This window comes from Lepisma saccharinum, chromosome 1 (assembly GCF_977018435.1).
Source record: "Lepisma saccharinum chromosome 1, izLepSacc3.1, whole genome shotgun sequence".
NCBI classification, from domain to species: Eukaryota; Metazoa; Arthropoda; class Insecta; order Zygentoma; family Lepismatidae; genus Lepisma; species Lepisma saccharinum.
The window spans coordinates 111,236,743-111,264,244 of NC_139229.1; the positions used below are offsets into that span (position 1 = coordinate 111,236,743).

A 27,502-nucleotide genomic window follows, 5' to 3' on the forward strand; every position below is an offset into this window, starting at 1 on the left:
TGCCAGCATACATACTCAGTCTGATTTCAGAAGAAAAAAAAATATATTTGTTTCTTTACAATCATGTTGCCCATGACGGCAGAAATAAATTTGTTCAACTAAAAACAAAAGAAGTGTTGCTGAACTTACTCTTAAGAATTTATTTTAAATTAAAAATGGGTGCGTCACCAGGTAGAGAGAATAGTATAAAGTGCTCAAGACCAGAAATTACATGATCAGGCATTGGAAAGTATTTACAGAAGTAATTTTAATGCTAATAGCCATAAACATGACCTGCCTAACCTAACAATGAAAGCAAATGCACACTGATGTAAGCTTCAAACACATCAGCAATTAAAGAATACACAAATCCATTTAGCAGGCCAAGCCAGATTGTAGATGATGCACATGCATATGTCTACCAGTCAATATTAATTAATCTTCCTTGTTTTTCCCCTTCCGTAGGTATTTTTCTATGAAAATGAGTGCTAATGGAACCTAACCTAACCACGTAGGTATACCTCGTCCCCGTGATGGTTTGTGGGGCTACCGTGGATGGTTGATGTTAGCCCCAAAAACCATTGATGTTAGCCTAAAAAATTCACGATAGCCCCACGAACCATCACGGGGACGAGGTATACCTACGAGGTTAGGTTAGGTTCCACTAGCACTCATTTTCATAGAAAAATACCTGCGGAAGGGCAAAAATTCACTATAGCCCCACGAACCATCACGGGGACGAGGTATGGCTACAAGGTTAGGTTATGGCCGTTAGGTTAGGTTCCATTAGCACTCACACACAAACATGAATTAACGGTGAAATAAATTTACCGATGAGAGAGAACACTTGTAGGACCTATCACAAGTCTACAGAAACTCAATTACATAAGTACTTTCTCCTGTAAATTTGAAGAAACCAGTTTCCCGGCTTTGAAAATTTTACCGAATTGCATTGTTGCATGCGTAAAGGTTTGTAAAAATATTTTAAAATAATGTGGCCATTCCCCATCTAGGATGAAGTCTGAAGCATTAATAATTAAAGCAAGTCTAAATCTCTTGTTAAAGTACAGCTTCAGTTTTCATCTTAACCAGCCTTGTTGGTTTTTCATTGAATAAAAATAACTATTTTTCTTAATTTCCAACCATACCTAAGTAGGGCGTGATTATATACATGCTAAGAAAAAGGAAAAAAAATTAGATTTGTTATTTTGGTAGACACCCTGACATGCAGCTTAAAATCTGCTGAAAATTGCTCAAACGCTAGCTTCACCACCTGGTGAAACTAATCACTCCGTAAACTAAAACAGTCCTTCGAAAACCAAGGCATACCAACTGGTTTTCAAACCCAATGCTCAAAATTATTGGTTTTAAGTAGAAACTGATTGTCCTCACAATGCTGGGTAAACATCATACATCATTAGCACATCATTTACACAATCTGCCTGGACTGTTTTCACATAACTTACCTGTAGTACATATCCCCCCCCCCCACAACATTCATATTATTTAGCAGCATTAGACAAAAACTGGGGTATGGCATAAAACTAGAAACAGAATACACTATTTTTTTCCCCACTGCAAGGAATCTGTCTCACCATAAACTGATCAAATCACTGAAAAACAATTTTTTTCAAAACATATTTTCACTAAACGTTAATAATGTTGATACTGACATTCATATTTTTTTCTATTCACTTAAAACTTTCATCTTTGTTAAGCAAGTAAGTACACAGGGATCTTGCAAGATTTATGTCGGAACAGTTTCACTGCGGTTATATACCGCTGGGCTGGATTGTGCCGAGCAGGACATCACACATGTGCATTAGTTTGAGATCTCCTTTAAACATTGTCAGGGGAATGTCATTAGTACATAAATCACTTGTCTTGAAATATTTTGGTTGTGGCTCAAACTGAACTGCTGCATCTAAACTGGGAACAGTTGTGAAGTGCCACTTCAGAGTAAAAGCAGGGAAGCAGATATTGCATCCATCATTTTGATTGTTGCTAACCAGTTGCAAATCTGAAAATAAGAACAAATGTTTATTAGTTTTGAAGTTTAAAAAGTCAAGCACATAGCACAAATAATAATTAATTTAATTACAAAGACATAAAACAATTCCCGCAGATTACCATACATATGTTTGCCCAGAAACATCTTTCCTCTCCATTTTTGTTGAAAAATGAGGGAGCTGTTCCTCCTTGCATCATAAGCCAACATTGCAAGCTGGGCACAAAAGTAGAGAGATGTGTGAAGATGATTTGCAGAAACCATCACACAACCCATTTCATTATCACCATCTCATGCAAGCCTTGACTAAACACAAGTATACATGGTAGAATTTAAAATTAGCCAATATACGAAACTGTCGATGATACAATATATACATATGAGGAAATATACAAGGCAGGTTTTTTTTTACGTGGTGCAATTATGTACAAAACAGACGAAACACTTGGCATTTATTCAAAAATGACATCGTGCCGTGACTGTACACACAGCTTTCTTTTTAGACAATAACGGAAACATAAGCCCATCCTCAATTTTGTTGCAAGATTCGACATTTACTAGAAAGAAAGGCTGTATCGAGCTAGCACACGTCCAAGCACGAGGTGAACATGAAATTAGGCAAAATAAATATTATTTTTACTGTACGTTCAATGGTATCAGGCATAGTTGTAAAAATAACTTTCAGAGTTAGATAAATTTCTGAAAACTAGTTCTACATAGAAAAAAAATATATAAACTTTTATCGTACATACCTCGCCAGATCTTCGGAAATTTTAAACGTTGAGAACTCTCGACTTCTAGCTGCATTACGTAACATGTTTGAAAGATACAAATCCACCAAAGAACAAACAAACTCGAGGAAAATCGGCAAACACACATAACAAAAACTCACTGCAGGTTCGACGATATAAAGACGTTGCCAGTTAAATTCAAAACTCGGTGCGTCGGTAACGCGTAGGCTCTCCGAGATTCTCATAATTCCCGATATTCACACAAGTTCCGAGATTCTCGCAAATCCTGGAATTCGAGTTTCGTCCGCCTGCCACCGCAGTTCTAGTGTCGCCCCAGTTACCGCAAAAGCCGTCTGCTTCCCCCGGTTGGCATGAGCCTTATTTTCTTGCAGTGTTGCCAACTCCTCACTCGAAAAAATCACCAAGGTTTGTTTTTGGGTATAACTTAACCTCAAGCAAGGAGCTGGCAATACTGCTTGAGGCTCGCCTTGCAGCGTGGCCAACATCTTACTCGAAAAAATCACCAAGGTTTTTGTTTTTGGGTCTAACCTAACCTCAAGCAAGGAGCTGGCAATACTGCTTGAGGCTTGTTTTAATGGTTTGCTCTTGTAAGGCATGAGCCTTATTTTCTTGCAGTGTTGCCAACTCCTCACTCGAAAAAATCACCAAGGTTTGTTTTTGGGTATAACCTAACCTCAAGCAAGGAGCTGGCAATACTGCTTGAGGCTCGCCTTGCAGCGTGGCCAACATCTTACTCGAAAAAATCACCAAGGTTTTTGTTTTTGGGTCTAACCTAACCTAAAGCAAGGAGCTGGCAATACTGCTTGAGGCTTGTTCTGCAGTATTGCCAACATCTTACTCGAAAAATCACCAAGGTTTTTATTTGGTCTAACCTAACCTAAAGCAAGGAGCTGGCAATACTGCTTGAGGTCTGCCTTACAGTGCATAAAGCAATTTGCCAACCTACTGGTACTTTTGCCATAGCTTTTTTTACAAAAAAAAAAGAGAGAAAGGAGAAAAAGAGAGAGAGGGAAGAGTTAAACAACCGACAGTATTACCAACACCTACCTACAGCTTTTTTTACTTGGCAAGGGCTATTTTGCTTGAGGCTTAGCCAATTTATATACTGACGTAACATACACACACTAGGCAAGAAGAGCCAGCAACAAATATATACTGCCGTAAAAGAGAGAGGGATGGATGGATGGCAACACAGTATGTGTGTGCGTGTGTGTGTATAATATGTAGTATTATTAACTAGATTGTGTTGGCAACCCACCTACAACTAAAAAAAGATAGAGATGCCAATGTTGCTGTAAGATGAAGAGAGAGACCTATCGTGACCTTTGTAAACCTCTCTCGGGGGGAAACACGATGTGCTATACACACGTGCGCGCGCTGGCGCTTCTCATTATTTTCGCATTGTGACGCAAACAAACAAATAAATAATTGTTGTTTTTTAGGATGCCTGGCCCCTATAACCTCGCCAGGGTGCGTGGTGCCCAACCAAAAAAAGTAAAAGGTTTTCTAACGGCTGCGGTTGTAGATTACCGCACCTCTGTAGGGTTTCACGTGTTTTTTTTTTTGTATGGTAGTGGTGGTGCCGACAATAGTGGGTGGGTTAATTGTTGTTGTAGTATTTTGGTTATTTGGCAGAGTGCTGCTGGTAACTGGAGGAGTTAGCGTGGGAACGTGAGGCGGTGGCGTCTGATTGTCTCCTGCGTTATTGTTCCCACCCGAAGGTCTGCTTCGCCCAGTTCCGGTCGGTTTTTGTGCGGGTGGCCTCGTGGGTATTGCGTTGTTTTCGCCGCCGGGCACGCCAGGGACGCTCGGGTATTGTTCAACATCCGGCAAATCCGGGACGTGATACACGCCAGGGTTTTTGTCTGCTTTTTCGCTATTCTTCTTGCTGGATTTTCTATAGTATGCCAAGGTGACCCATATTATGACGACTACAATGCAGAAAATTCAAAAGGCTGCGATCCAAATCATGATGGACGGGTGTGTTGTTTTTTTTGTTATTATTTATCGTCAAAGGCCATGTACACGTAACTCGAACCAACCTTGGAATTTTAGCTACCGACAGGTATAAGTTTCTATTAGAAACCCCGCGCACATCAGTTGCAGTCGAGTATTGCTACTGGGTAGCCACATAAAAGTGTACGCTATACCAAGTGTAATATCAAGTGTAATAGAAACCAAATTAGTTTGGTCTGTCAGGTGAGTACCATATCAGCATAAGTTATACGCACACAAGTTGCTTGACCAGCTATAAAACTAAAATTTACGCAATTATACTACTGTTTTGTGTGTGTTAAATTGCTAGCAGCTTTTTGTAGGTAAGTTTTGTTTTTTTGTTATTTTTTTGCATGTGTGTGTTAATAATAATTGCGAGCGGCGTTAGTGAACAGAAAGTGTTGTTTTGATTAAACAATGAAATTATGCTAAACAAAAAAAATATGAGCATATATAACATGTGCTTGAAAAGAATCCACTTCCACTGGGTATCGAACTTGAAGTTTACAATTATACAAGTGTACAGGGGAAACTTTATTTTTTTGAATTTGTTGATACTCTCGATTGGATTTTGTTGTTTTAAGTCTATTTTATGCATAGTAAGGCTAATCGAAACTGGGCCTACAGCGGGATCCGAACCACCTCTGCCGGGTATCGAACTTGGAGTTTAAAATTATACAAGTGTACAGGGGAAACTCTATTTTTTTTTGAATTTGTTGATACTCTGGATTGGATTTTGTTGTTTTAAGTCTATTTTATGCATAGTAAGACTAATCGAAACTGGGTCTACAGTGGGATCCGAACCACCTCCGTCGGGTATCGAACTTGGAGTTTACAATTATACAAGTGTACAGGGGGAAACTCTATTTTTTGAATTTGTTGATACTCTGGATTGGATTTGTTGTTTTAAGTCTATTTTATGTACAGTAAGGCTAATCGGGACTAGACCTACAGTTTTTTTTTTAAAGTAGAATCCGAACCACTATATACTTTTATCGGGTTCGAACCTAGGACCTCTTGATTACAAGGCAACAACACAACCACAGCACTATCGAACCCTAGTAAATATGTAGGAAAAAACAACAGTATATACATAATCCAAAGTTGCGTGGTTCTAGGTCCCATAGGAACCAAGAAAATCAATGTCTTGGAAAACATCTTAAGATATTTGTCTTAATCTTTAAGAAAGTCGACTTCCGGTCTGTCAAGATGTTACTTCCGGTCTGTCAAGAAAATGTTCTTAAGATATTTGTCTTAAGATGTTTTCCAAGACATTGATTTTCTTGTCTCCTAATTGACCTAGGATGATGATTTTAGGTTTGTTGGATAGGATTTGACGAAAACTATTTGACTAGCAAATAAAATCGATTCCACCCCCTTAAGTTTCGAAAATATAGACAATTTTTTTATTTTTTGAGAAACTTGATTTGCTGGCTTAGTTTTTACTCTATTTCGAAAATTTTAATGACATTTGATAAAAAATTGAATGTATTCTACAATTTATTGGAAACATAATGATTAGTGCTTATTGTTTTCGAGTTATTTTAAATTTAAATTTCAAGATGTAATTTCTAAGTTGTTTTGTAACTCGTAAACTATGGGTCGTAGAAAACCTATTCTTGTTTTATCTGCTATTGCCCGACAAATACTATAAACACAAATAATGTTTATTGCTTGATTTAAAAAAATAAAGATCGAAAATAATTTTGTTTTTCTGAAAATAAAAAATGTGTATGGAAAAAAAAATACGATTGTGTAATTTTTTTATGATGTAGGTTTGCATGTAAAAATAAGTATACCTGAAAGTTTTAGAATTTCAAAATAGCTATATATATATTTGCTATTATATCAGCCAAAATAATAGAATATATATAAACAAGAATATTTTCATAGTTTCATACCTCTACTAGATTGGTGGAAAAATATACTAATGGGCAATAAAATCTGAAGAAAATTTGTGTCTAACAAAAATAAACTAAATAGAATTACACATGCATACAATATTTATTGTGTTTTTTTTTCTATCTACAATTATATTTTTCTTATATATTTTTTTTATTTTTTTATAGAGTTGATTAAAGCACATATTTGAGGAAGGCAACACCACCCATATATAAATAAACATACCCCGAAAAAATGCGCTCCATGAAAAGTTGCCCTGTGTGCAAAAAAACTATATCAAGCAAAAATTTTGCAAGACATTGTCGCACCTGCGTGCCAGGCAAGCATTTGGCTGCCACCGAACTGTGTTCCGGATGCAATAAACACATTACAATTGCGTATGCCAAGAAGCATAAGCTTACTTGTTTAAGCACAAGTACATCTGGGGCTCAACCGTCGACCAGCTCAACCAAGAGGAAGGCAGAAGCAGCCTCCATCAATGCACCACCCGCCAAATGCGTCAAGCCTGCGATAAAAGCGAACCAGTCTGCTTTCCAGCGTTTATTAGAGAACTTTCCCCTTACTTCGGAGGGCTCATGCGACGTGCGTAGTTTTTTGGAGAACGTGCAAGCTCAAATTATTTCCATCCTCGGCGATGCACTGGCTACGCACTCCACTAAATTCTACGCATCGCTGGTACAAGAAGCCGTCTGGTGAAATTTACAGGTTCTGCCACAACACCAAGGCGAAAACGCTGCATCTGGCGGATGTCGACAACCTCAAGGACATCTACAAGAAGTTTGTCGAGGAGCTGCTGGCAAAGGAGGAGGAACATCAAGCCAAGGGCTCGGGGGGTTCGCTGTGTGGGGAGCCTCACGAACTGCGCGTCAAACTTTCCAAGTTTGTGCCTCTCTCCGCCTCCAGCTACGTCCCCTTACCATCTGCCATCGCGGCAAAGATGGCTGTTCTGAACATTCAAAACAGTGACGCCAAGTGCTTCATATGGTGTGTGCTTGCAGCATTGCACCCTGTTCACTGGAAAAAACAACCACGCCGAGTTAACCACTACCTACCCTACGAGCCAGAGCTGGAAGATGCTATTGCTGGGATTGACTACCCGGTGGAGGTCTCGGACATTCGCAAGTTCGAGGCCCGTACACACAACCCTCGGTTGGCCATCAACGTTTATGGCCTCACCGACGAAAATGTGGTGTACCCTATCCGGGTGAGCGACGTAGACGACGGCGGTGCGCAGGAAATTTATCTTCTGCTCATCAAGGACGAGACCCATCACCATTACACTCTCATCCGTTCCCTCTCTCGGCTTGTTTCGAGCCAGCTGAGCAAAGACAAAACCCACACAGAAGTTTGTCCCAGGTGCTTGTCTATATTTCGTAATCGAGAACGGCAGGATTACCAGCGCATCAGAGGTCGCAACATCGCTGCCGAGAAGCTCGCTAACCACAAGCTCTACTGCAAAGCCAACGAGCCTGGGGTGGCAGACTTGCCCGAACCTGGTACCGTGGAGCGTTTCCACATGCACGGTGCCATGGTGGAGCACCCCGCTATCATCATCGCGGATTTCGAGGCCTTCCTCAAACCCCTGTCCACTTGCGATCCCGATCCCGAAGTTTCCTCCACCACCCCTTACCAACTCCACGAGGCATCCAGTTTCGCATACGTTGTGGTGCGACGGGACCAACACATTGCCCCCGAGCCCTACGTGTATCGCGGTCCCGACGCAGCCAAACACTTCCTCGAGAGGATGGTTGTCGAGGCCATCGAGATAGGGAAGGTGCTGTTGACCCCCAAGTCTATGCTCCCACTGTCCCCCGACGATCAACGTAGACACGAGGAGGCTACTACCTGTCCTGTGTGCACCTGTGAGTTTAGCATCAACAACCGTAAAGTCCATCACCACGATCACTTTAACGGTAGGTACGTTGGTCCTTGGTGCAACGACTGCAACCGCTTGGCCCGGGACCCGCGCTTCATCCCTGTGTTTTTTTCACAATGGCTCGGGGTACGACTTTCACCACCTGATCAAGCATCTTGGATACGACAATGCAAGAATCAATATCCTGGCACAAAACGAGGAGCGTTATATTAGCGTCAGCAAGTGGGTGCCGATCCCCAACTCAAAAAGCAGGAGCATCGAGCTTCGCTTCCTCGACTCCCTGAGGTTCCTCCCGGCCAGCCTCGATGCTCTTGCGGGGAAGCTGAGCAACGAACAAATGCTTATTACCTCTGCAAATTTTCCAAACTTGGACGCCGGTCTCTTCAGGCGTAAGGGGGTCTACCCCTACGAATACGTCACCGACTCTACCAAGTTTGCGGAGACGTCGCTACCTCCCCAGGCGAAGTTCTACAGTCAGCTACGAGGCTCGAACATCAGCGACGAAGAATATCATCACGCCCAGTCCATGTGGCGCGAGCTGGGTTGTCGAACTCTCGGAGACTACCACGACGCCTACCTCAGACTTGATGTGACGCTCCTCGCCGACGTGTTCCAGACGTTCCGGGCGACCGCAATGAACATCTACCACCTGGATCCCGCCTACTTCTATAGTCTCCCCGGACTGGCGTGGTCAGCCATGTTTCTGGTGACGAAAATCAAGCTGGAGCTTCTTTCGGACGTAGACATGGTGCTGTTTGTGGAACGCGCCGTGCGGGGTGGAATGGTCCAGGTGTCGCAACGGCACGCACGCGCCAACAACCATCACATGGCTACTGGCTACGACTCCACCCAACCGTCGAGCTACATCATGCACACGGACGTGAATAACTTGTACGGGCACTCCATGATGCAGCCACTCCCCTTTAGAGGGTTCGAGTGGGCCGATCCTTCCAAATTCGACATCGAAAGCTTCGACGATTCGGAACATGGGTTTTTTGCCGAGGTGGACCTTGAGTTCTCCGAGAAGCTGCAGGATTTGTTCTGCGATCTTCCCCCTGCACCCGAGTTCAAGTGTCCACCCGATTCCAACCAGAAGAAGCTCGTCATGGATTTTGAACCCAAGAAGAATTACGTTCTTCACTACCAGAATCTCCGGTGGTTGATGCAGCAAGGGGTCACAGTCCGCACAGTTCACCACATCCTCAAGTTCGAGCATTCTCCGTGGTTGCACCCATATATCGAAGTCAACACCAAACACCGCACCGCAGCCACGTCCGAGCTTGATAAGGATTTCTTCAAGCTCATGAATAATGCGGTGTTTGGCAAAACCATGGAGAATGTACGGAATCGCGTGGACATAAAATTGGTGACGAGGAAAGAGCGATGTCGTCAGCTTGTCGCAAGTCCATTGTTCAAGTCTCGAACAATCTATAACGAGCAGCTGGCTCTGATTCACATGAAGCAAGGTGTGGTGAAACTCACCAAGCCCATCTACGTCGGAGCTACTGTTCTGGATCTGAGCAAGCTTCACATGTTCGAGACGTATTACAACATATTACGTCCACACTACGGTCACGACATCTCGCTTCTCTACACGGACACGGACAGCTTGGTGTACCACGTTCGCACAGCCGACGCATACGGGGATATAGCCACAGTTCCATCTTTGGTTAACCTCTTTGACACGTCAGGCTATCCCCAGCCAAACCGATACAAAATCCCGACTCGCAACAAAAAAGAGCCCGGCAAACTCAAAGACGAGAAGGACGGAGACGTGATTCTCGAGTTTGCAGGTCTTCGCGCCAAGGCCTATACCATCAAAGCCGAGGGCGGCGTTACCAAGAAGGCCAAGGGTGTCGGCAGACAGGTGGTTCGGGAGCATCTCACATTCGAGGACTTCGTGGATTGCCTCAAGACCAAGTCGTCGGTTCTAAGAGCAGAACAGCGCATCCAGAGCGTCGACCATGTGTTGACCACCAACAAAGTGAGGAAGATTGCCCTGGATCCCAACGACGACAAGAGGTGCGTTCTCCAATGTGGAATCCACACACTGCCGTGGGGACACTATCGCTTAGCAGAAAGCAAAACCTGCAACATATGCCCATCTTCAACAGAAGATTCATAAAACAACAAAAACAAAAAAAAAAAAAAAAACAAAAAAAAATCATTTTGTTAGTCATTACAAAAAAAAACACTGACTGTCATTACAAAAAAAACTTTGATCGTATTCTTAAATAACCAGCATACCTATGAATCTCTTTGGTTTCCGAAAACAAACCAACATGGAGACTGTACACCGCGCGACGACAGATCATGAATTTCTACCTTCCATGTTAACTAAACTCAACGGTCTACTGATTGTTCACCTTAACAGCATTTGGACGAAATTGGATGACGATGTAGGCAAGATGTTTTACGTCTTCAACAACAATTTACATTTTTACGAAATTCCGATCGATGGAAAACTTCAAATCACCGTGAATCCGGAAAACGTAGGCGAAATCAAAATATCTACCGGCAAGAACATTTTTCGAATCAAGCACGACAAGATGCTTTCTAACATTACGTACGATGTTTCTGCAGGAGATTGTTTATACGTGGAACTCCTAGGAGATTACGACAAACTCATTCCTCTCTTCGTTGAATTACGAATCGTCTATCCTATTATAAATAACCGTTAACCAAAATGCCTAACGACATTTTCGGCCACACCAAACGTGTAGACCACGCAGAAGAAATTCTCATGCTCGACGTCCGAATTAAAAAGTTGAGGAGCGATTTGATCGCTTTGCAGGAAACCTTAAACAAAAGTTTAGAGTCGGAGATCGCTACGCTCCAAACGCAATGTCTCGACCCCATTCTGAAAATCGATTCCGAACTGAAAACGCTCATAAAAAATTATGTCGACGTACCTTCTTACGACAATGTTCAAAATATACAGTTGAGCGTGGATAAGCTTCAAAATGATTTGCTCAAATTGCAGCAATTTCAATCGAAAAATGAAGATTTGGAAAAATTGAAACTCGAAATCGAAGAACGAACTTCGGCAATCGAAAAGAATTTCTCTGAACTTCAAACCGTCGTGAAAGATATTGATGTAGAACGCTTGCATGTTGTTGTTTCCAAATTACAAGAAGAATTCGCCAGCACGTTGGAAGAAATTAAATCCAAGTTACAGACTTTGGAAGATACCATGACGAACCTACCATCGTCAGACGAACTGCAGGTCATCGGCAAAAGCGTCGCAAACATAAAAATTCAATTGGAGGCTTATCAAGATTTCGAACACATTCAAACCACCATCGCTACGCTTCAGGCGTCTCTGGAGTTGATCAACGAAGAAATTAAAAATATTCACGCTGAAGCGAACGCGTTGACGAGCATACAAGACACGTTGAGTACGGTTCAGCAGAAGATCGAATATTTAGAAAATTTGAACGTTGAATCCAATCTTGCTCATTTTCATCACGTGCTGGACAACATACAGGGTGACTTGGAATCGTTACGGACGAGCGTACCTTCGAGCGAAGATTTGGAAAAATTGAAAACGGCGGTGACGGCACTATCCGATTCGAGCGACATCAAAAGTTCATTGAGCGATCTCGAGAGTAGGGTGGCCAATCTCCCCACCTCCAAAGAATTACACGTTTTGAAAAGGAACATATCACGTATGCTAAAACGACTAGAAACGGAAACGGCGAACGTGGAACAGATTCGAGACGAACTTGCTTCGCTGGTGTCGACGCTGCCCACTTCGCAGAGCGTCGCCGACCTTCACACGCAGTTTACCGAGATGCGAAGCATCGTGAACGATCTTACCGAGAAAAGTTCGAAATTAAATCAAGTCGAGAACCTTCAGAGTATCGTCGTCAACATCAGGGATCAAGTTGGAGTGCTGGAATCCACGCAGGAATCGACGCTGGCCTCTTTCAGTGCAAAGTTGCAAGAACTCAACGAAAACTACAAGCAGTTGAACGTGGAAGTGAAAATCAAACCGTCATTTTCTACAGTAACGGATACCATCGTCGAACATTTGTTGCCCGTACAAAATACACTGGGACAGCTTCACAGCAACCTCGTTAGCGTCGATACTAAATTCGCTAAACTGCATTCTCTGCAAGCCATCGAAATCAACAGCGTACCCAATCAACAGAGAATCTCCACGTTCGTCGAAGGTAACAAACTGTACATGTTACATCCTTATCATCCGTACTACAAGTTTCTCCTCGATGGCACGATTCAGATAAATGAATTTTCGTACTGGTCTCACGGCAGAAAAGCTAGCGTTCCCACCATGACCTTGATATCGAATCGTGGTGTCCAGAAAGCAGGAAACATTCCTCTGGCACGTTGGAACGAAACGCGCAACATATATGAAATACACGAAGACGAAGATCTCACCGTTTTTGACGTGAGTGCCGGCGATAAGCTGATCATTCAAAACACGAGCGAAGTGCCACCCTCTTTGAATCCCATCACGCTTGTGCTTCTCTTCAAACGTAATCTCTAAAAAATGTCTAGGCAAGCCATCGTCGAAGAATTGCATAAACCTGCACGCCGCAACTACAAACGTTTAGCTGTGGTAACCAAGGGAATCGATGACCTCTGGCAAAGTGACCTCGTGGAGATGAGTAGCGGCAATCTAAAAAATGTGCATAAATTGAACAAGGGCAACAAGTACCTCCTCACCGTCATAGACACGTTTTCGAAATTTGCATGGGCTCTACCTTTGAAAGCCAAAACGGGGACATGCGTCACGGAAGCATTCAAGACAATTTTTCGCAAAAGCAACAGACGACCTCGGTTTTTGCAAACAGACAAGGGGAAGGAATTTTACAATGCCGTATTCCAAAAGTTTATTCAAAAACATGACATTCGACATTATTCAACCTTCAGTCACATCAAAGCCAGCATCGTGGAAAGATTTAATCGAACCTTGAAAACACACATGTGGAAACGATTCACGCTTCGAGGAAATTACAAATGGGTGGACATACTGCCGGAACTCGTCGATACCTATAATGATACGGTACACAGAACGATAGGCATGAAGCCAGCTGACGTTACGAAATCTGACGAGCAACGTTTAATTTCTACAGTTTACTGTCCAAAGTATACTCCCACGACTACTAAGAAATCAAAATTCAAAATTGGAGACCAGGTGAGGATCAGCAAATTCAAACGCACCTTCGAGAAGGGGTTCACAAAAAATTGGAGCACGGAACTTTTTACGGTGGTTCGAGTTTTACCCGGAAACCGACACACGTATATAATAAAAGATAGTAGCGGCGAGATTTTGAAAGGAAGATTTTACGAAGAGGAACTCTCTAAAACAAAACATCCCGACACGTACCTCATCGAGAAAGTATTGCGTAGGAAAGGCGACAAACTGTTTGTCAAATGGCTGGGACTTCCGGAAAAGAGTTGGATCGACGCGAACGAAGTGATCTTGTGAGTACGTGGAACGTGGTGAAACGTCTACCGGATTCGGAAAGTCAAACAAAAAAAAAGAACGGCGAGTTGCTTCCCGACAGCATCCGCTGTCTGATCGTAGGTCCTTCGGGGTGTGGGAAAACAACACTGCTCGTGGACAATTTTCTCCTCGCACCGAATTGGTTAGATTGGAAGAACAGGCACCTCTACGTATTTTCGAAAAGTTTGGAGCAATCCAAATACCAGCAACTGATGAAACTGTACGATGGTCTGGACATTGCAACGTTCTCTTCGGAAATAAAGCCACTCGACGATTGTCGTGAAAATTCAGTCGTTGTGTTCGACGATGTCATCCTGGAAAATCAAAATGAAATTCGCAATTTTTTCACGCAAGGTCGTCACAAAGGAATAGATTGCTTCTTCCTAGCTCAAACGTTTTCCAAAATTCCAAAACAGTTAGTACGCGACAACGCTAATTTCATATGTTTGTTTCGTCAAGATCACACCAACCTCAAGCACGCGTACGATGACTACGTAGGCGGAGACATGAACTACAATCAATTTTCGGAACGCTGCTGCTCCCACTGTTGGAACAGTGACGATTTCGGATTCGCGACGATCGACATGACGAGGAAACCCAACGACGGAAAATACAGAAACAAAATCAACGACTTTCTAAACGTTGCAACGTTGTGAGAAACGACGTGTATAAATAACGCTATGACGAAACGAAAAATCGAAGACGAAAATCTCAAGCTTCGCGATTACCTCGCGAAACGCTTCAAAGGTTGGAAATCCGAGAATCGCGGATTCTACGAAGAGAAGAAACGTCAAGATCAACCTGTGATCGACGCCATCAGCGATCTAGGTAAAGAAATTAAAGGCGTTACGGAACAAAATAAAAATTTGATCAACGAACTCGTACCACTTGCAGCTAAAAGTTACACCGTACCCACGCCCATTTCGAGCATTCCTTCGACGCCGTTCGAACTGAAGGACGTACCGCCACGACGTCGAGCCATAGGTAGCACGCCATCGTCTTTGGATAAGATCGAGTTGGGACCTTTGGCACGAGACTACCTGAGCACGGGGAAATTCGACAAGGATGAAGTGTTCGGATTGTATCCGAGCATGGAGAGCAACGAAGGCGGCGGTGTGGTTTGGAAGATTGGAAAATCGAAGGTGAGTTTCGAAGGCAACGACATTAAAGTTAATTTAGGCGAGAAGGATAGTTGGAACAGGTATCCGGGTACGGTGGGACTGTGGGAACTCGTTGCCAAAAAGCAGCCGAAAGATTACACCGTTACAAGGAAATTTTGATCATGACGGATGCCTTGTACCAGAACAACGACGCTACGCAGAATAGGGTAAAATCGAGCAGCGGCGAGAAGTACAGAAATCTCATCAAACCGATTTGGAACCAGGTGAAAACAGGCAGCGGCGTCAAACTCTACAACACCCTGCCCAAAGAGTTTGTGTGGGTGGACGACGTGCGCAAGCTCATAGACCGATTGTTGGTTATTGCAGGAGAGGAGAATGCTGGCAATCGTAATTTCTACAACGAGAAGGTAGGAATTGTGGACATGATCAGCACAAAACTTTCCAACTTCATCGTGAACAACGACAAGGGCATAGGTTACCTCATTAAAATTATCAACACGCTGCCTCCGAGATTCTGGAACGTGGCCGAAGGAAAGGGACTCGTGAACGACATCATCAACAAGTTACCTTTCGAGATGCATTTACCCGGCTACCAGTTCTGCGGACCGGGTACCAAACTCAAGAAAAGATTGGAGAGAGGAGACAAGGGTGTGAATCCGTTGGACGCCGCATGCAAAGATCACGACATCGCCTACAACACCACTCGCACCGATCTGGATGCACGTCACGAAGCAGACAGAAAGTTAGAGCACGCAGCTTTCGAAAGATTCGTTAGCAGAGACGCTTCGCTGGGAGAAAGAGTTGCAGCACTGGGCACCACCATCGCCATGAACACGAAACAAAAATTTGGATGGGGTGTGTAGAAATAAAAAAATTTCTCGAACCGTGAAAAAAATTTCTTCGGTATATAAATAACACTACGTAAAAAAAAAAAAAAAAAAAAAACTCCAGTTGTGTTTGCCATCTTATAAAAATGAGTAAACAATCACTAGACGCCCAAGCATTAAAACAAATGCTAAATTCATCAGTCGAATATGTAAAAATTCAGGAATTGGAAGTGGACAAACCTTACACGATAACTTCCGGTTCAATTGTTTCTACCCAGTATGGTCCCAAGGCGCGTCTGTTGCTCAACGCACAATACAGTCTATTTTTACCAGATCGATACGCTAACATGTTATCCGACGAGAAGCTAGCTATTTTAATCGAGAACAAAACTCAAATCGTGTACAAGGGTACAAAGGAACTTCTTGGTAAGAAAACAAAGCACGTAATAGAATTTGTGTAACGGTTCTGCGCGGAGTATATTCTTGAAAAAAAATTATACGGAACAAAAAAAAATCTCAGAACATTTATATATAAATAACATACCGAAAAAAAATTACACAAAACAAAAAAAATCTCAGAACATATATATAAATAACATACCGTGAAGATAACATATAAAGCATCAACATGAAGCCCAAAGGTGTCGTGTACCAGATACCATACTCCAATCTGAAAAATCTAGGTGCCCTCGATGGTTTACTCACCAAGAAACAACGCGAGAAGAAACGTTCTTGCTTGACGAAAGGACACGGAATGAAATTACTTCTCAGCACACCTCAATTGAGACGCTTGCAGCGTTCGCGGAAACAGCAAAAAATCGGAGGTTTCATATTCAGCATCCCAGCCATCCTGGCAGCATTGGGGGCCGTTGGAAGTTTGGCCGGCGGTAGCACCGCCATCGCGAAAACAGTCATCGACTCGAAGAAGAACAAGGCAGAATTGGAAGAACAGAAACGTCACAACCTGGCTATGGAGAAGAAGGGGAAAGGTATAACCAAAAAACAAAAAAGCAACCTCGATGCTTTGAAGAAATATAAAAAAAAGAAGAAGCCCTGTCCAACTTCGATATTGAATCTCTGATCGAACTGTTGGGAATAAAAAACTTCAGGGGTGTTTTCATGTCCGATTCTCTACCCTCTGCTGTGAAGAAAAAGGAGTATGGCGTGGTCAACCTGGACAGTTACAAAAATCCTGGTACACATTGGATATGCTACCTCAAAATTGACGATAACAATGCATTTGTTTTCGATTCGTTCGGTGGCACACCACCTGCCAGGTTGGTAAAGTATCTCAGTGTTGCCAACCTCTACTACAATGACAAACGCATCCAGGGTTTCACCGATGTTAACTGCGGCCACCTATGCCTTTCCGTTCTCGCATACATGTCTAAAATAAATAACCCGTCGGTGGAACATTTTCAAAAAGCATTGTGGAATCTTAAACACGATGGGCGTGTTCCATCTCACGAGCGAATCTTCAATCTTGAAACTCACGCTGCACGACGACATCGTCTATCCTAAATCCGTAGCTCTGCGTGCATTCTACAGCATGTACCTCATACCTAACGTCACGCAGCACAACAACAAAATTAGCGTCGGAAGCGAACACATCGTCGTCATGCCAGGCCAATACAATCTTTCCACTTTGCAAGCTCAGTTACCCAAAGGCACGTACCTTTCTCAAAATTCGGTCACGCACAGAGTGGAAATCGTGTCGGCGACGGAGACCGTGGACCTGGGTACCATGGGTGAACTTTTAGGTTTCGAGAACAACACAAAACTCGAAGCTGGCATCAAGCACACGGCAGCAAACATTCCTAAATTTCTGGCCATAGAGACTCTGAACGTTCACTGTAACGTGGCAGAAGGAATGATCACTAAATCTTCGGACGGGGAGTTGCTGGGAAGTCACAAGCAGACGGGAATCATAGCTACGTTCAAACCCAGTTCCGAATTCATGGAACCGATCATCTACACGCCCTCTTCGCCGATCTATTTTCCAGTATGCCGCAACCGCATAGACGACATAGAGTTGGTGGTGACGAACGAGAAAGGAGAGGTGGTGGATTTCGCAGGTGCAACGACCACTGCCATCGTGGAGATCAACGTATAATAAATAACACGCATAGTGAAAATGGAGCAAATCGAAAGTTACGAATTGCAATCTTTCCCTCCCAACCGTCGCACGTTCGCCAATCTCAACGAAGCGAACAGGGAGATCGAATACGACGTGGACGTAGGCGACGGGTTCGTTCATCCTCACAGAGCGGACCTCTACCTTCAATTCGACGTGGTGAAGAAGGAAAGCGGAGACGCGTTTCCGCCCAATGCAAATTTGATACTCGTGGACAACTTCGTGCCTCACCTGTTCTCGCAGGTGGAGGTGAGGAAACACAACACCGTCATCGACAGAATAGACTATCCAGGCATCACGTCGACGGCAGTGGGAACTTTGAAATTATCCAAAACGGACGCGGCATACTACCAGGCGGGAGGATTCGAAGCGGGGACCAAAATATCGACTAGAAGTCACACGGTGCTTTTTCCCATGCGTCTGCTGCCGGGATTCTTCTCGGACTACAAGGAGATCATGTGGAAGGGAGGATTGCGCATCACGTTTCGAAGAGCGGCCAACGACAACGACGCACTGATGCGATACACCAACTTGAACGCCGACGGCACGCCGATAGCCAACACATTACCTGAAGCGGCCAAGTGCGTCATCCGGAGCATGGAATTGAGAATGCCGATTGTGGAATACGAAACAAACTACGCCCTCAAGTACAAAGCGGAGATTTTGAAGAATCCGCAGGTACCGATTCACTTTCACGGTTACCAGTGCGTGCAGAAGATGGCGTCGGGAAGTCACATGGAATTCGACGTGACGACACAGTTCAACAACATACAGTTCGACATGCCAGATTTCGTCGTAGTGCTCTTTCAGACCAGGCGCGATAACAACCAGGAAAAAGATTCCAGCAAGTTCGACGACTGCAAAATCAAGAACGTTTATCTGAAGAATGGACGCAACGAAGTCTTCCCGCGCGAGAATTACAACCTCGACATGACCAAAGACGATTACCTCAAACTTTACGAAGCTTACACCTCTTTCAAACGCGTGACCGAGGGAAGCATGGACATGTACTACACGCCCAGCGAATTCAAAACCCGCAAACCCATGTTCGTCATCAACACATCTAAGAGAAAGCAGGTGGTGGTCAACGATCGAACCAACATCAAGGTCGTCTGCGAGTTCCACGAAGCCTTGCCCGAGGACACCGTGTGCAGCGTCATCCTGGTCGCCGAGAAGTCCTTCGTCCACGACGTGAAGAACGAGAGGGTCACAGAGCAGTTTTAACAAGTTTTTAACAGTTTTTCTTGCACAAATAAGAAATTTTTTGTACTAGCACAATCAGTTTCAATGGCACAATACGAAAATTTCACTAGTTCAAGATCAGTTACCATATCAATTTCATCAGTTATCAGTTACAATATCTTTTTTCTCATCAGTTTTTGCACTATAGCACGAGACAATCAGAAATTTTTGCACAAAAATTTTGTTGTTGTTGTTTTTACATGAGAAAATTAACAATAAAATTCTTTTTTTTTATCGTTTCAGATGCTGTCGAACATCAAAAACACATACACATACAAACACACTAAAAAATAAGCATGCAACTTTATTTGTAACACACACACATACATTCTCCATCTTCATCAAAAAAAATATTATAATAAACATAATTATTTTTATCTAACACACAATAAAACTCTATATCCAAAATATTACAACATCAAATAACACTAGAGTCGTTAGTACACGTTGCATGCATTACGGAGGTCCTCTGTAGGGTTTCATGGAAGTTTGGGGGAAAAAAACAAACACGTGAAACCCTACAGAGGTGCGGTAATCTACAACCGCAGCCGTTAGAAAACCTTTTACTTTTTTTGGTTGGGCACCACGCACCCTGGCGAGGTTATAGGGGCCAGGCATCCTAAAAAACAACAATTATTTATTTGTTTGTTTGCGTCACAATGCGAAAATAATGAGAAGCGCCAGCGCGCGCACGTGTGTATAGCACATCGTGTTTCCCCCCGAGAGAGGTTTACAAAGGTCACGATAGGTCTCTCTCTTCATCTTACAGCAACATTGGCATCTCTATCTTTTTTAGTTGTAGGTGGGTTGCCAACACAATCTAGTTAATAATACTACATATTATACACACACACGCACACACATACTGTGTTGCCATCCATCCATCCCTCTCTCTTTTACGGCAGTATATATTTGTTGCTGGCTCTTCTTGCCTAGTGTGTGTATGTTACGTCAGTATATAAATTGGCTAAGCCTCAAGCAAAATAGCCCTTGCCAAGTAAAAAAAGCTGTAGGTAGGTGTTGGTAATACTGTCGGTTGTTTAACTCTTCCCTCTCTCTCTTTTTCTCCTTTCTCTCTTTTTTTTTTGTAAAAAAAGCTATGGCAAAAGTACCAGTAGGTTGGCAAATTGCTTTATGCACTGTAAGGCAGACCTCAAGCAGTATTGCCAGCTCCTTGCTTTAGGTTAGGTTAGACCAAATAAAAACCTTGGTGATTTTTCGAGTAAGATGTTGGCAATACTGCAGAACAAGCCTCAAGCAGTATTGCCAGCTCCTTGCTTTAGGTTAGGTTAGACCCAAAAACAAAAACCTTGGTGATTTTTTCGAGTAAGATGTTGGCCACGCTGCAAGGCGAGCCTCAAGCAGTATTGCCAGCTCCTTGCTTGAGGTTAGGTTATACCCAAAAACAAACCTTGGTGATTTTTTCGAGTGAGGAGTTGGCAACACTGCAAGAAAATAAGGCTCATGCCTTACAAGAGCAAACCATTAAAACAAGCCTCAAGCAGTGTTGCCAGCTTCTTGCTTGAGGTTAGGTTATACCCAAAAACAAAAACCTTGGTGATTTTTTCGAGTGAGGAGTTGGCAACACTGCGAGCCTCACCGAGCCTCATTTTCTGTTTGCGAACCCGGGACACTACTCTACTAGTAAAACAATACCCAAGTGTTAAAAAGAACACACGAAACAAGATAAAATAAAAGAAACAAGATATAAACATAAGCAAGCCAAGACAGTACCAAGGTAAACAGATTACTTTCACAATGCATTACTTATGTACAATTTTTTCTAAGTTGGTGATAAAAGACGAATATGAACTGAAAATATCTACTTGGTTTGAGATGATATTGAATTGGTTCGGTAGCCTATGGAATAATGAACGTTGTATGAGTGATACTCTGGGAGTTGCAGTGTGGAAAGTCTCCTTGCTCCGTGTTTTATGTCTAGACACTCTGAGGGAGAGTTCGTGGAGTGGGATGCTACATCTTAGGTTTCCATTAATTATCGTATGTAGTAATTTCATATCTGCAACGTATCTACGTGATTCTGAAGTATTTATGTTTAAGTTTACAAGCAGATCTTTCTTTGGTAGGTGTCTCAGGGCCGGCACTCTATATAGAACGATGGTGAGGAAAAAGCTGAGAACACTCTCGATCTTGGAGCTATGAGAAGGGGCAGCCATGTTCCAGATGGGTGAACAGTATTCTAGAATGGGGGACACAAAAGTTTTGAAGTAAATGGCTTTAGGGTTATGGATTTCGGTGAATCTGTAAAGTAAGCCTAGCATACGCATTGCCTTTTTTGTGATGGTTGATATGTGATTATCGAAAGTTAGTTTAGAATCTATGAGGATACCTAGATCTCGGTGTTGTGCTTCTTTTGATAAAGGGATGTCGGTGAGTGTATAATTAGAATTACCTTCAAGAATGTTTTGCTTCAATGAAATTGTTATGTAAGAGCATTTCGAAGAGTTTATGGACAGTTTCCATCGCTTACACCATTCAAAAAATTTGTTTATGTCAATTTGCAGAAGTCGCATGTCTGATGGCTGTTTTATTTCTCTCATAATTTTGCAATCATCGGCGCGGCACGCCAGTTCTGTATCTTTGGCATAGCTCGAGAGGAAGCCGACCGAACGCGTATCTGCTTTCGAGCCAGCACCTGTTACTTTTACCTGCAGTGTTTTCACATCGACATTACACTCCCAAGGTCTCCACACAAATAGCCATGGGCGTCCGGAAGAGGGGGCAAGGGGGGCCGTGCCCCCCTGTAAAATGAAAGTCAACCAAAAATTATATATTTCACACATATAAGTTCATTTCAGCCACAAAAATGTGTGTTAATTATTGCACGAACATGACAAATTCTAATTTAAGCAATGTTTTTTGAGGGAAGAACACTATTATTGGGGAAAATATACCATGTTGCCCCCCACCTGGAAAAAAAATACCTTCCTTGCCCCTCCCTGGAGAAAATCCTGCGGCGTCCATGCAAATAGCACAACACAATAACACAACGTAGCCAAGATAGCCGCAACCTCACGTTGTGAAATCTCCAAAGAAACTGAATATTGGCAACCTCTCATTTACTCCACGTGGACTTGACAGGTGCTGTCAGTTCCTACAACGGACGCTATTGGTGGGAAAGGTTTGAGGGGAGGATACACTGGGCTCCACGTGGACTTGTGGTATTTAAGAAATTTCCAGTGGGGGGAAATTCTACTGACTGTCTATGGACAGGATGAGATAATGACTTTATGCCATATAGCATTTCCCCCCATGGATAAAATTTATCAAGCAGAGGGGGACACAAGTACCGGGGGGAAATCCCCCCTACAACCCTGGTTGTCAGAGGGAAAATGATCTTTCGTAACTTTGTTTGAAGTACAGTGGAGTTCAAATCAGGATTTCAATTTTACGACGTGCACACTGGTCCCACTTAATAGTGGGTCGAACTGTACAAAAAACGCTGTATAAAAAAGCGAATTGCAGCACTGCTAAGTGAGTGTACAAACTAAATAAAGCCAATAGATCAGTAAATGAAGTTTATCAAGCAAGAATGATCAGAAGAATCTTTGAACGAACATGCTCCGACTAGAGAGCCCATAGGGAAACTGCAGCCCCATAGCTACATGTTCTGGCACTGGCTAGATATTCTGCAATGCCTGCCCGTTCACCTGACCTGACCGCACTTGAATTTTTTTTGTGATGTCGTGTCAAAAGTATTGTGTACGAGACACCTGTGAGTATTGTAGAGGAACTCTTGGCAAGAACCCTTGCAGCCTGTGATCTGGTCCGAACGACTCCTGTGGTATTAGAGCGGATGCGACATAGCTTATTGCGACGCTGTCATGTCTGTCTCGAGGCAGGGCGGGGGTCACTGAACAACTACTGTAATGATGGCTGCAATTACTACTTATTAAAACCTCTACAGTGATTCTTCTGTGTTTGTTTCCCACCTCCCCAAACATCTTTTATGGTTCCCCTCCGCGTTGTGCGTGGTTGTCTGCCTTCGAGGGTTTTGGCTTGTAACTTTTGATTGGGGCATTTCCGGACCAGGGTTCCCTATCTCATTTTGTTGCATTTGTTCCCTTCCATCATCCCTGCAAGTCTGTAAGACGGTCACAGAAACACCCTGCATATACTTGGGTGAATCAAAAAGTAAGTTACACCCGACCCGTGTTCCTGTACTAAGAGAGATAAAATAATCACGCTTCTTGGCAACACTGTCTGGAATGTTTTCTTCACACACCAGAAGCAGCCGTGCTTCAGCTGGTTTAGTATGCGAGTAGTCACAGTGTGAGTATGGCGCGTCGCATTGAGGTAGCGTCCAACATTGACGTGCGCTCCGCCGTCCGATTTTTGTGGACACAAAGGCATAATAAACGGAGTGAAATCCATCGCCAAATTGTCGAGGTGTATGGTGAGAATGCGATGTCACGCCCCACGATTGCAAAATGGTGCCAGATGTTCGAAGAGGAAAGATCGAACGTGAACGACGAACCGCGTGTCGGGCGGCCTGCAACTGTGAACACTATCGACAACGCGGAGCGTGTGAATGCAATCATTGTTGCTAACCGTCGCGTGAAAATTAAAGATATTGCAAGTGAACTGAACATATCCTATCGTAGTGCGTCTATACTGATTCGTGATCAGATGGGTTATCGTAAACTGTGCTCTCGCTGGGTGCCGCGCTTGTTAACCGACGTTTTGATGGTCGCTGTCATTTCTTCGGCGTTATTCCGAGGATGGTCAGCAGTTTCTGAGCAAAATCATCAAAGGAGATGAGTCCTGGGTACACCAATACACTCCCGAGACATAGAGGGCATCCATGGAATGGAGATACAAGGATTCGCCATCACCAAGAAAAATCAAAACCTGTCCAACGATTCGAAAGGTCATGTTGACGATCTTCTTTGATTCCGAAGGCGTTGTTTACTGTAAGTTTGTGCCCCGAGGAACAACAATCAATGCCGCAACATACTGTGAGACTTTAAAGAAGCTGAGAAAAGCCATTAAACATCGAAGGCCCGGAAGATTGAGTGATGGGGTTGCTCTTCTTCACGACAACGCTACCCCCCATACAGCTGGTGTCACACAGGATTTACTGCAGAAATTCAAGTGGGAAGTGTGGTCTCACCCTCCCTATAGCCCCGATTTGGCACCCTGTGACTAACACCTTTTCGGTCCTCTCAAACAAGAACTACGGGGTCAGCGTTTCGCGTCAGACGAGGAAGTGCAGGAAGAAGTCTCAAAGTGGTTCAAAGGAATTTTACGGAATTTTTACACACAAGGAATCGAAAAACTGGTCACACGATACGAAAAGCGTTTGGAACACCTTGGTGACTGTCGAAAAAAGTTAAATGTTCATGCGTTTTCGTCCAATAAATATTTTCTTTCTGTGTTTTGTTTGTTTTTTACAGGAGGTGTAACATACTCTTTGATTCACCCACGTATATTAGTTATTACGCGCGGGCTCAAATGTCAAATCATCTCCCTGGCATTGCTGACAAACTTTGCAAGTCAAGAACTAAGAACAGAGGGGATTCAGAACCAGGTTAAACTTTTTCAATAATTTATTCGTTTTTTCCCCTTTAAGTGGTAGTCTACACTTAACCATTATTTTGCAAGAGGTCGATTGACAATTGTCTTTGTAACCGAGAATGCTAGATTATAATAATAATTATTAATGAATGTATTCAATATGAATGTATGTGTGTGTGTGTGTATGGGGGAGAGAGAGGGGGGAGAGAGGGGGTTGGAGAGATAGAGAGAGAGGGGAGGGAGGGAGAGATGACGAGGCATAGATGTAAACTTGAATGCAACGTAATCATCAAAATAAAAGTGGGACAGCCAGCCCTGTTTTGGCCAGAGAGTAGTAAAGCAAGAATGTCTAGTTAAGTATATAAATCAGCAATCAAAAGGGCGTACTGGAAAGAACTCTCGTGAGAATGGTTCATTAGTAGGGACATTGAATTTTCGCGATGCGTGAAATCGCGAAATGTGAAAAAAAAAGATGCAATTTTGAACATTCCGCACGTAACTACACCCCCAATGATGAAATATGCATGCGTTTTATTCGGGAAGTAATGCGAAATGTGTGCTTTTCCACGAAATGAACGCTTTTTCGCGAAATAACCGTGAAATATCATCAAATTAAGTAGAAAACACGCAAAAACCGGCAATCGAGGTTGTGCGCGCAAACTGTCGATTTGTAACGAAACGTTTGCCTAAAGTTTCCTACCACTTGCAGCTGAAGAACGTTTTATCTTCGATCACATCAGGAATACACTGCAAATTGGGATTTCCCATAATCTCAGTTCGAAAACTTCGCTCCCTGTCAAGCTGCATTCCTTTCTTCCCCCGAATATGCAATTTAGAAATGAAGTGATTTTGTGTTGATGTTTTCTTTTTGGTTGGACAGCTAAGTACTTGTGTATGTGTACAGTATATAAAAATGAAGTAGTTTATCAATTTATAGCTCTTTTGTATGTTGTTTCCTCTCATGATGAAAAAGTGTGTGCCAATTTTTTTTCCCACCGCTGGTATATACCGCTGATCTAACATTTTATTTACCGCTCTCCTCAGTTTTTATTTACCATACATTTGTCTCCCTATTCATTAGTATTCCAAACTGGAGACTGGAACAGGAACAATGAGCAGCTGTGATAAGCAGGTGAGAAAGCAGCACAATATCCATTGGACGGCCCCCGAAACTTTCCCATGAACTCCTCCTAAATTTTCCGTGATTTAGATGGAATTTTACTTTAAAATTTTAAGTGTACCAAACATGGGGCCCGGTCCTGTATTTCTGCTCAGGATGGTGCTGTAGCCTGGCAAAAATACATGGGAGCACGTTGTTGCAGCGATAGCGCTCACGTTGATTACTACATCTATTGTTCTCCAGTCAGCTCGTGAGTGTTTTGTTTTATTAGTCCCACGTTCAATTGCCGTGCTTCGGTCGTTTGAGAAGTAAGTGCATCAACCAGTGGCGTTGATTGGGTTCCAAAACTAGGGGGGCCAGGACAGTTTACTTTAAGTTGGTACATAAGGTTTAGCATAGTGCGGGGGCAAAAGTGGCAAAAAGTAGGGGGGAGGGGGAAACTGCCCCCTAATCGCCGCCACTTGCGTCAACCCTTCTATACACTTAATCCTTAAGATAAGAGCTATCTTTGCATGTAATTGGTAAGTAATGGACGATAGTGTGTGAGAAATATCGTATTTGCCGGCGTATAAGACGCACTTTCCCCCTTTAAAAATAGGTTTGAGAAACAGGGTGACTGCTTGTAATTATTTAATTTCTACTTATCCCCTTCTTTTCGTTCTAGCGGAAAAGCGTGATTCAACATGGAATGCAGGAAATGCTGCTGACTCTTCTTTGAGCGAGAAGATCATGAAACAAATGGGCTTTGAAATGGACGGAACACGGAACATCGATCCAAGAAAATACTCAATGCAGAGTATGAAGACCTCACGGTTAAATAAATCACCCAAGGAATCAGCCAATTTTATTTCAAAATTATTGTATTGGTAAGTTTCATCCTAGGTGGTAGGCCATCGGAAAAGTCTCTCCGAGGACAAAGTGTGATGGTGTAATTTTCAATTGAAAACTTCGTTTTTGTTTCTTTTAACGGTTAATCTTTTTCGCTTTTATTCCTGCATTGAATTTCAGTAAGGTTAAAATTTCTTAAACGGAGAACGTTTCTGGCGAACCACTTTCACTATGTGTGTAACGTTGCTCTTGATTGGCTCGTTACCATAACAGACAGAGGCGACACGATGCACGGCATTGAGAAAACGGCCCAGTCCGAGGGACACATGGAGCTTGTCGTGTCGCTTCGGTGCGAACGGTTGCATATTTTCTGTTAGTTCATAGTTGGTTTCCAAGCGACATGTGTCTCTTGTCTCTTCGGTTTAAAGCCGCCTTACACATTACAGACCTCAGAGAAACATCCTAGGGCCCCCTTCCTACCGTCATGCCCTAGGGCCTCCCCGATGACGTAGTGGTAACACTGTCGCCCTGTAATCAATTAGACACACGTGTGTGTGTGTGTGTGTGTGTGTGTGTGTATGTGTGTGTGTGTGTGTGTGTATTACACATATATAATGTCTGTGTGTGTAATTATTGATTTCATGTTGACAAACTCACATACGAGGACTTACAGAGTGATTCAAAAGTCCGTTAACACCTCCTGTAAA

General features: G+C 43.0%; 1 protein-coding gene across 3 annotated transcripts in view; it reads left to right on the top strand.

The window, feature by feature from the left end:
* Positions 1 to 27,502, top strand: part of LOC145999252 (ATP-binding cassette sub-family C member 4-like) — a 92,146-nt gene that overhangs the window by 14,725 nt on the left and 49,919 nt on the right. For all 3 annotated transcript variants that reach the window (XM_083136190.1, XM_083136197.1, XM_083136195.1), the window contains exon 2: positions 26,632 to 26,833. In XM_083136190.1, the coding sequence (XP_082992316.1) occupies positions 26,697 to 26,833 (137 nt within the window). In that variant the 5' untranslated portion in view covers positions 26,632 to 26,696. The remainder of the gene's footprint in view (positions 1 to 26,631; positions 26,834 to 27,502) is intronic.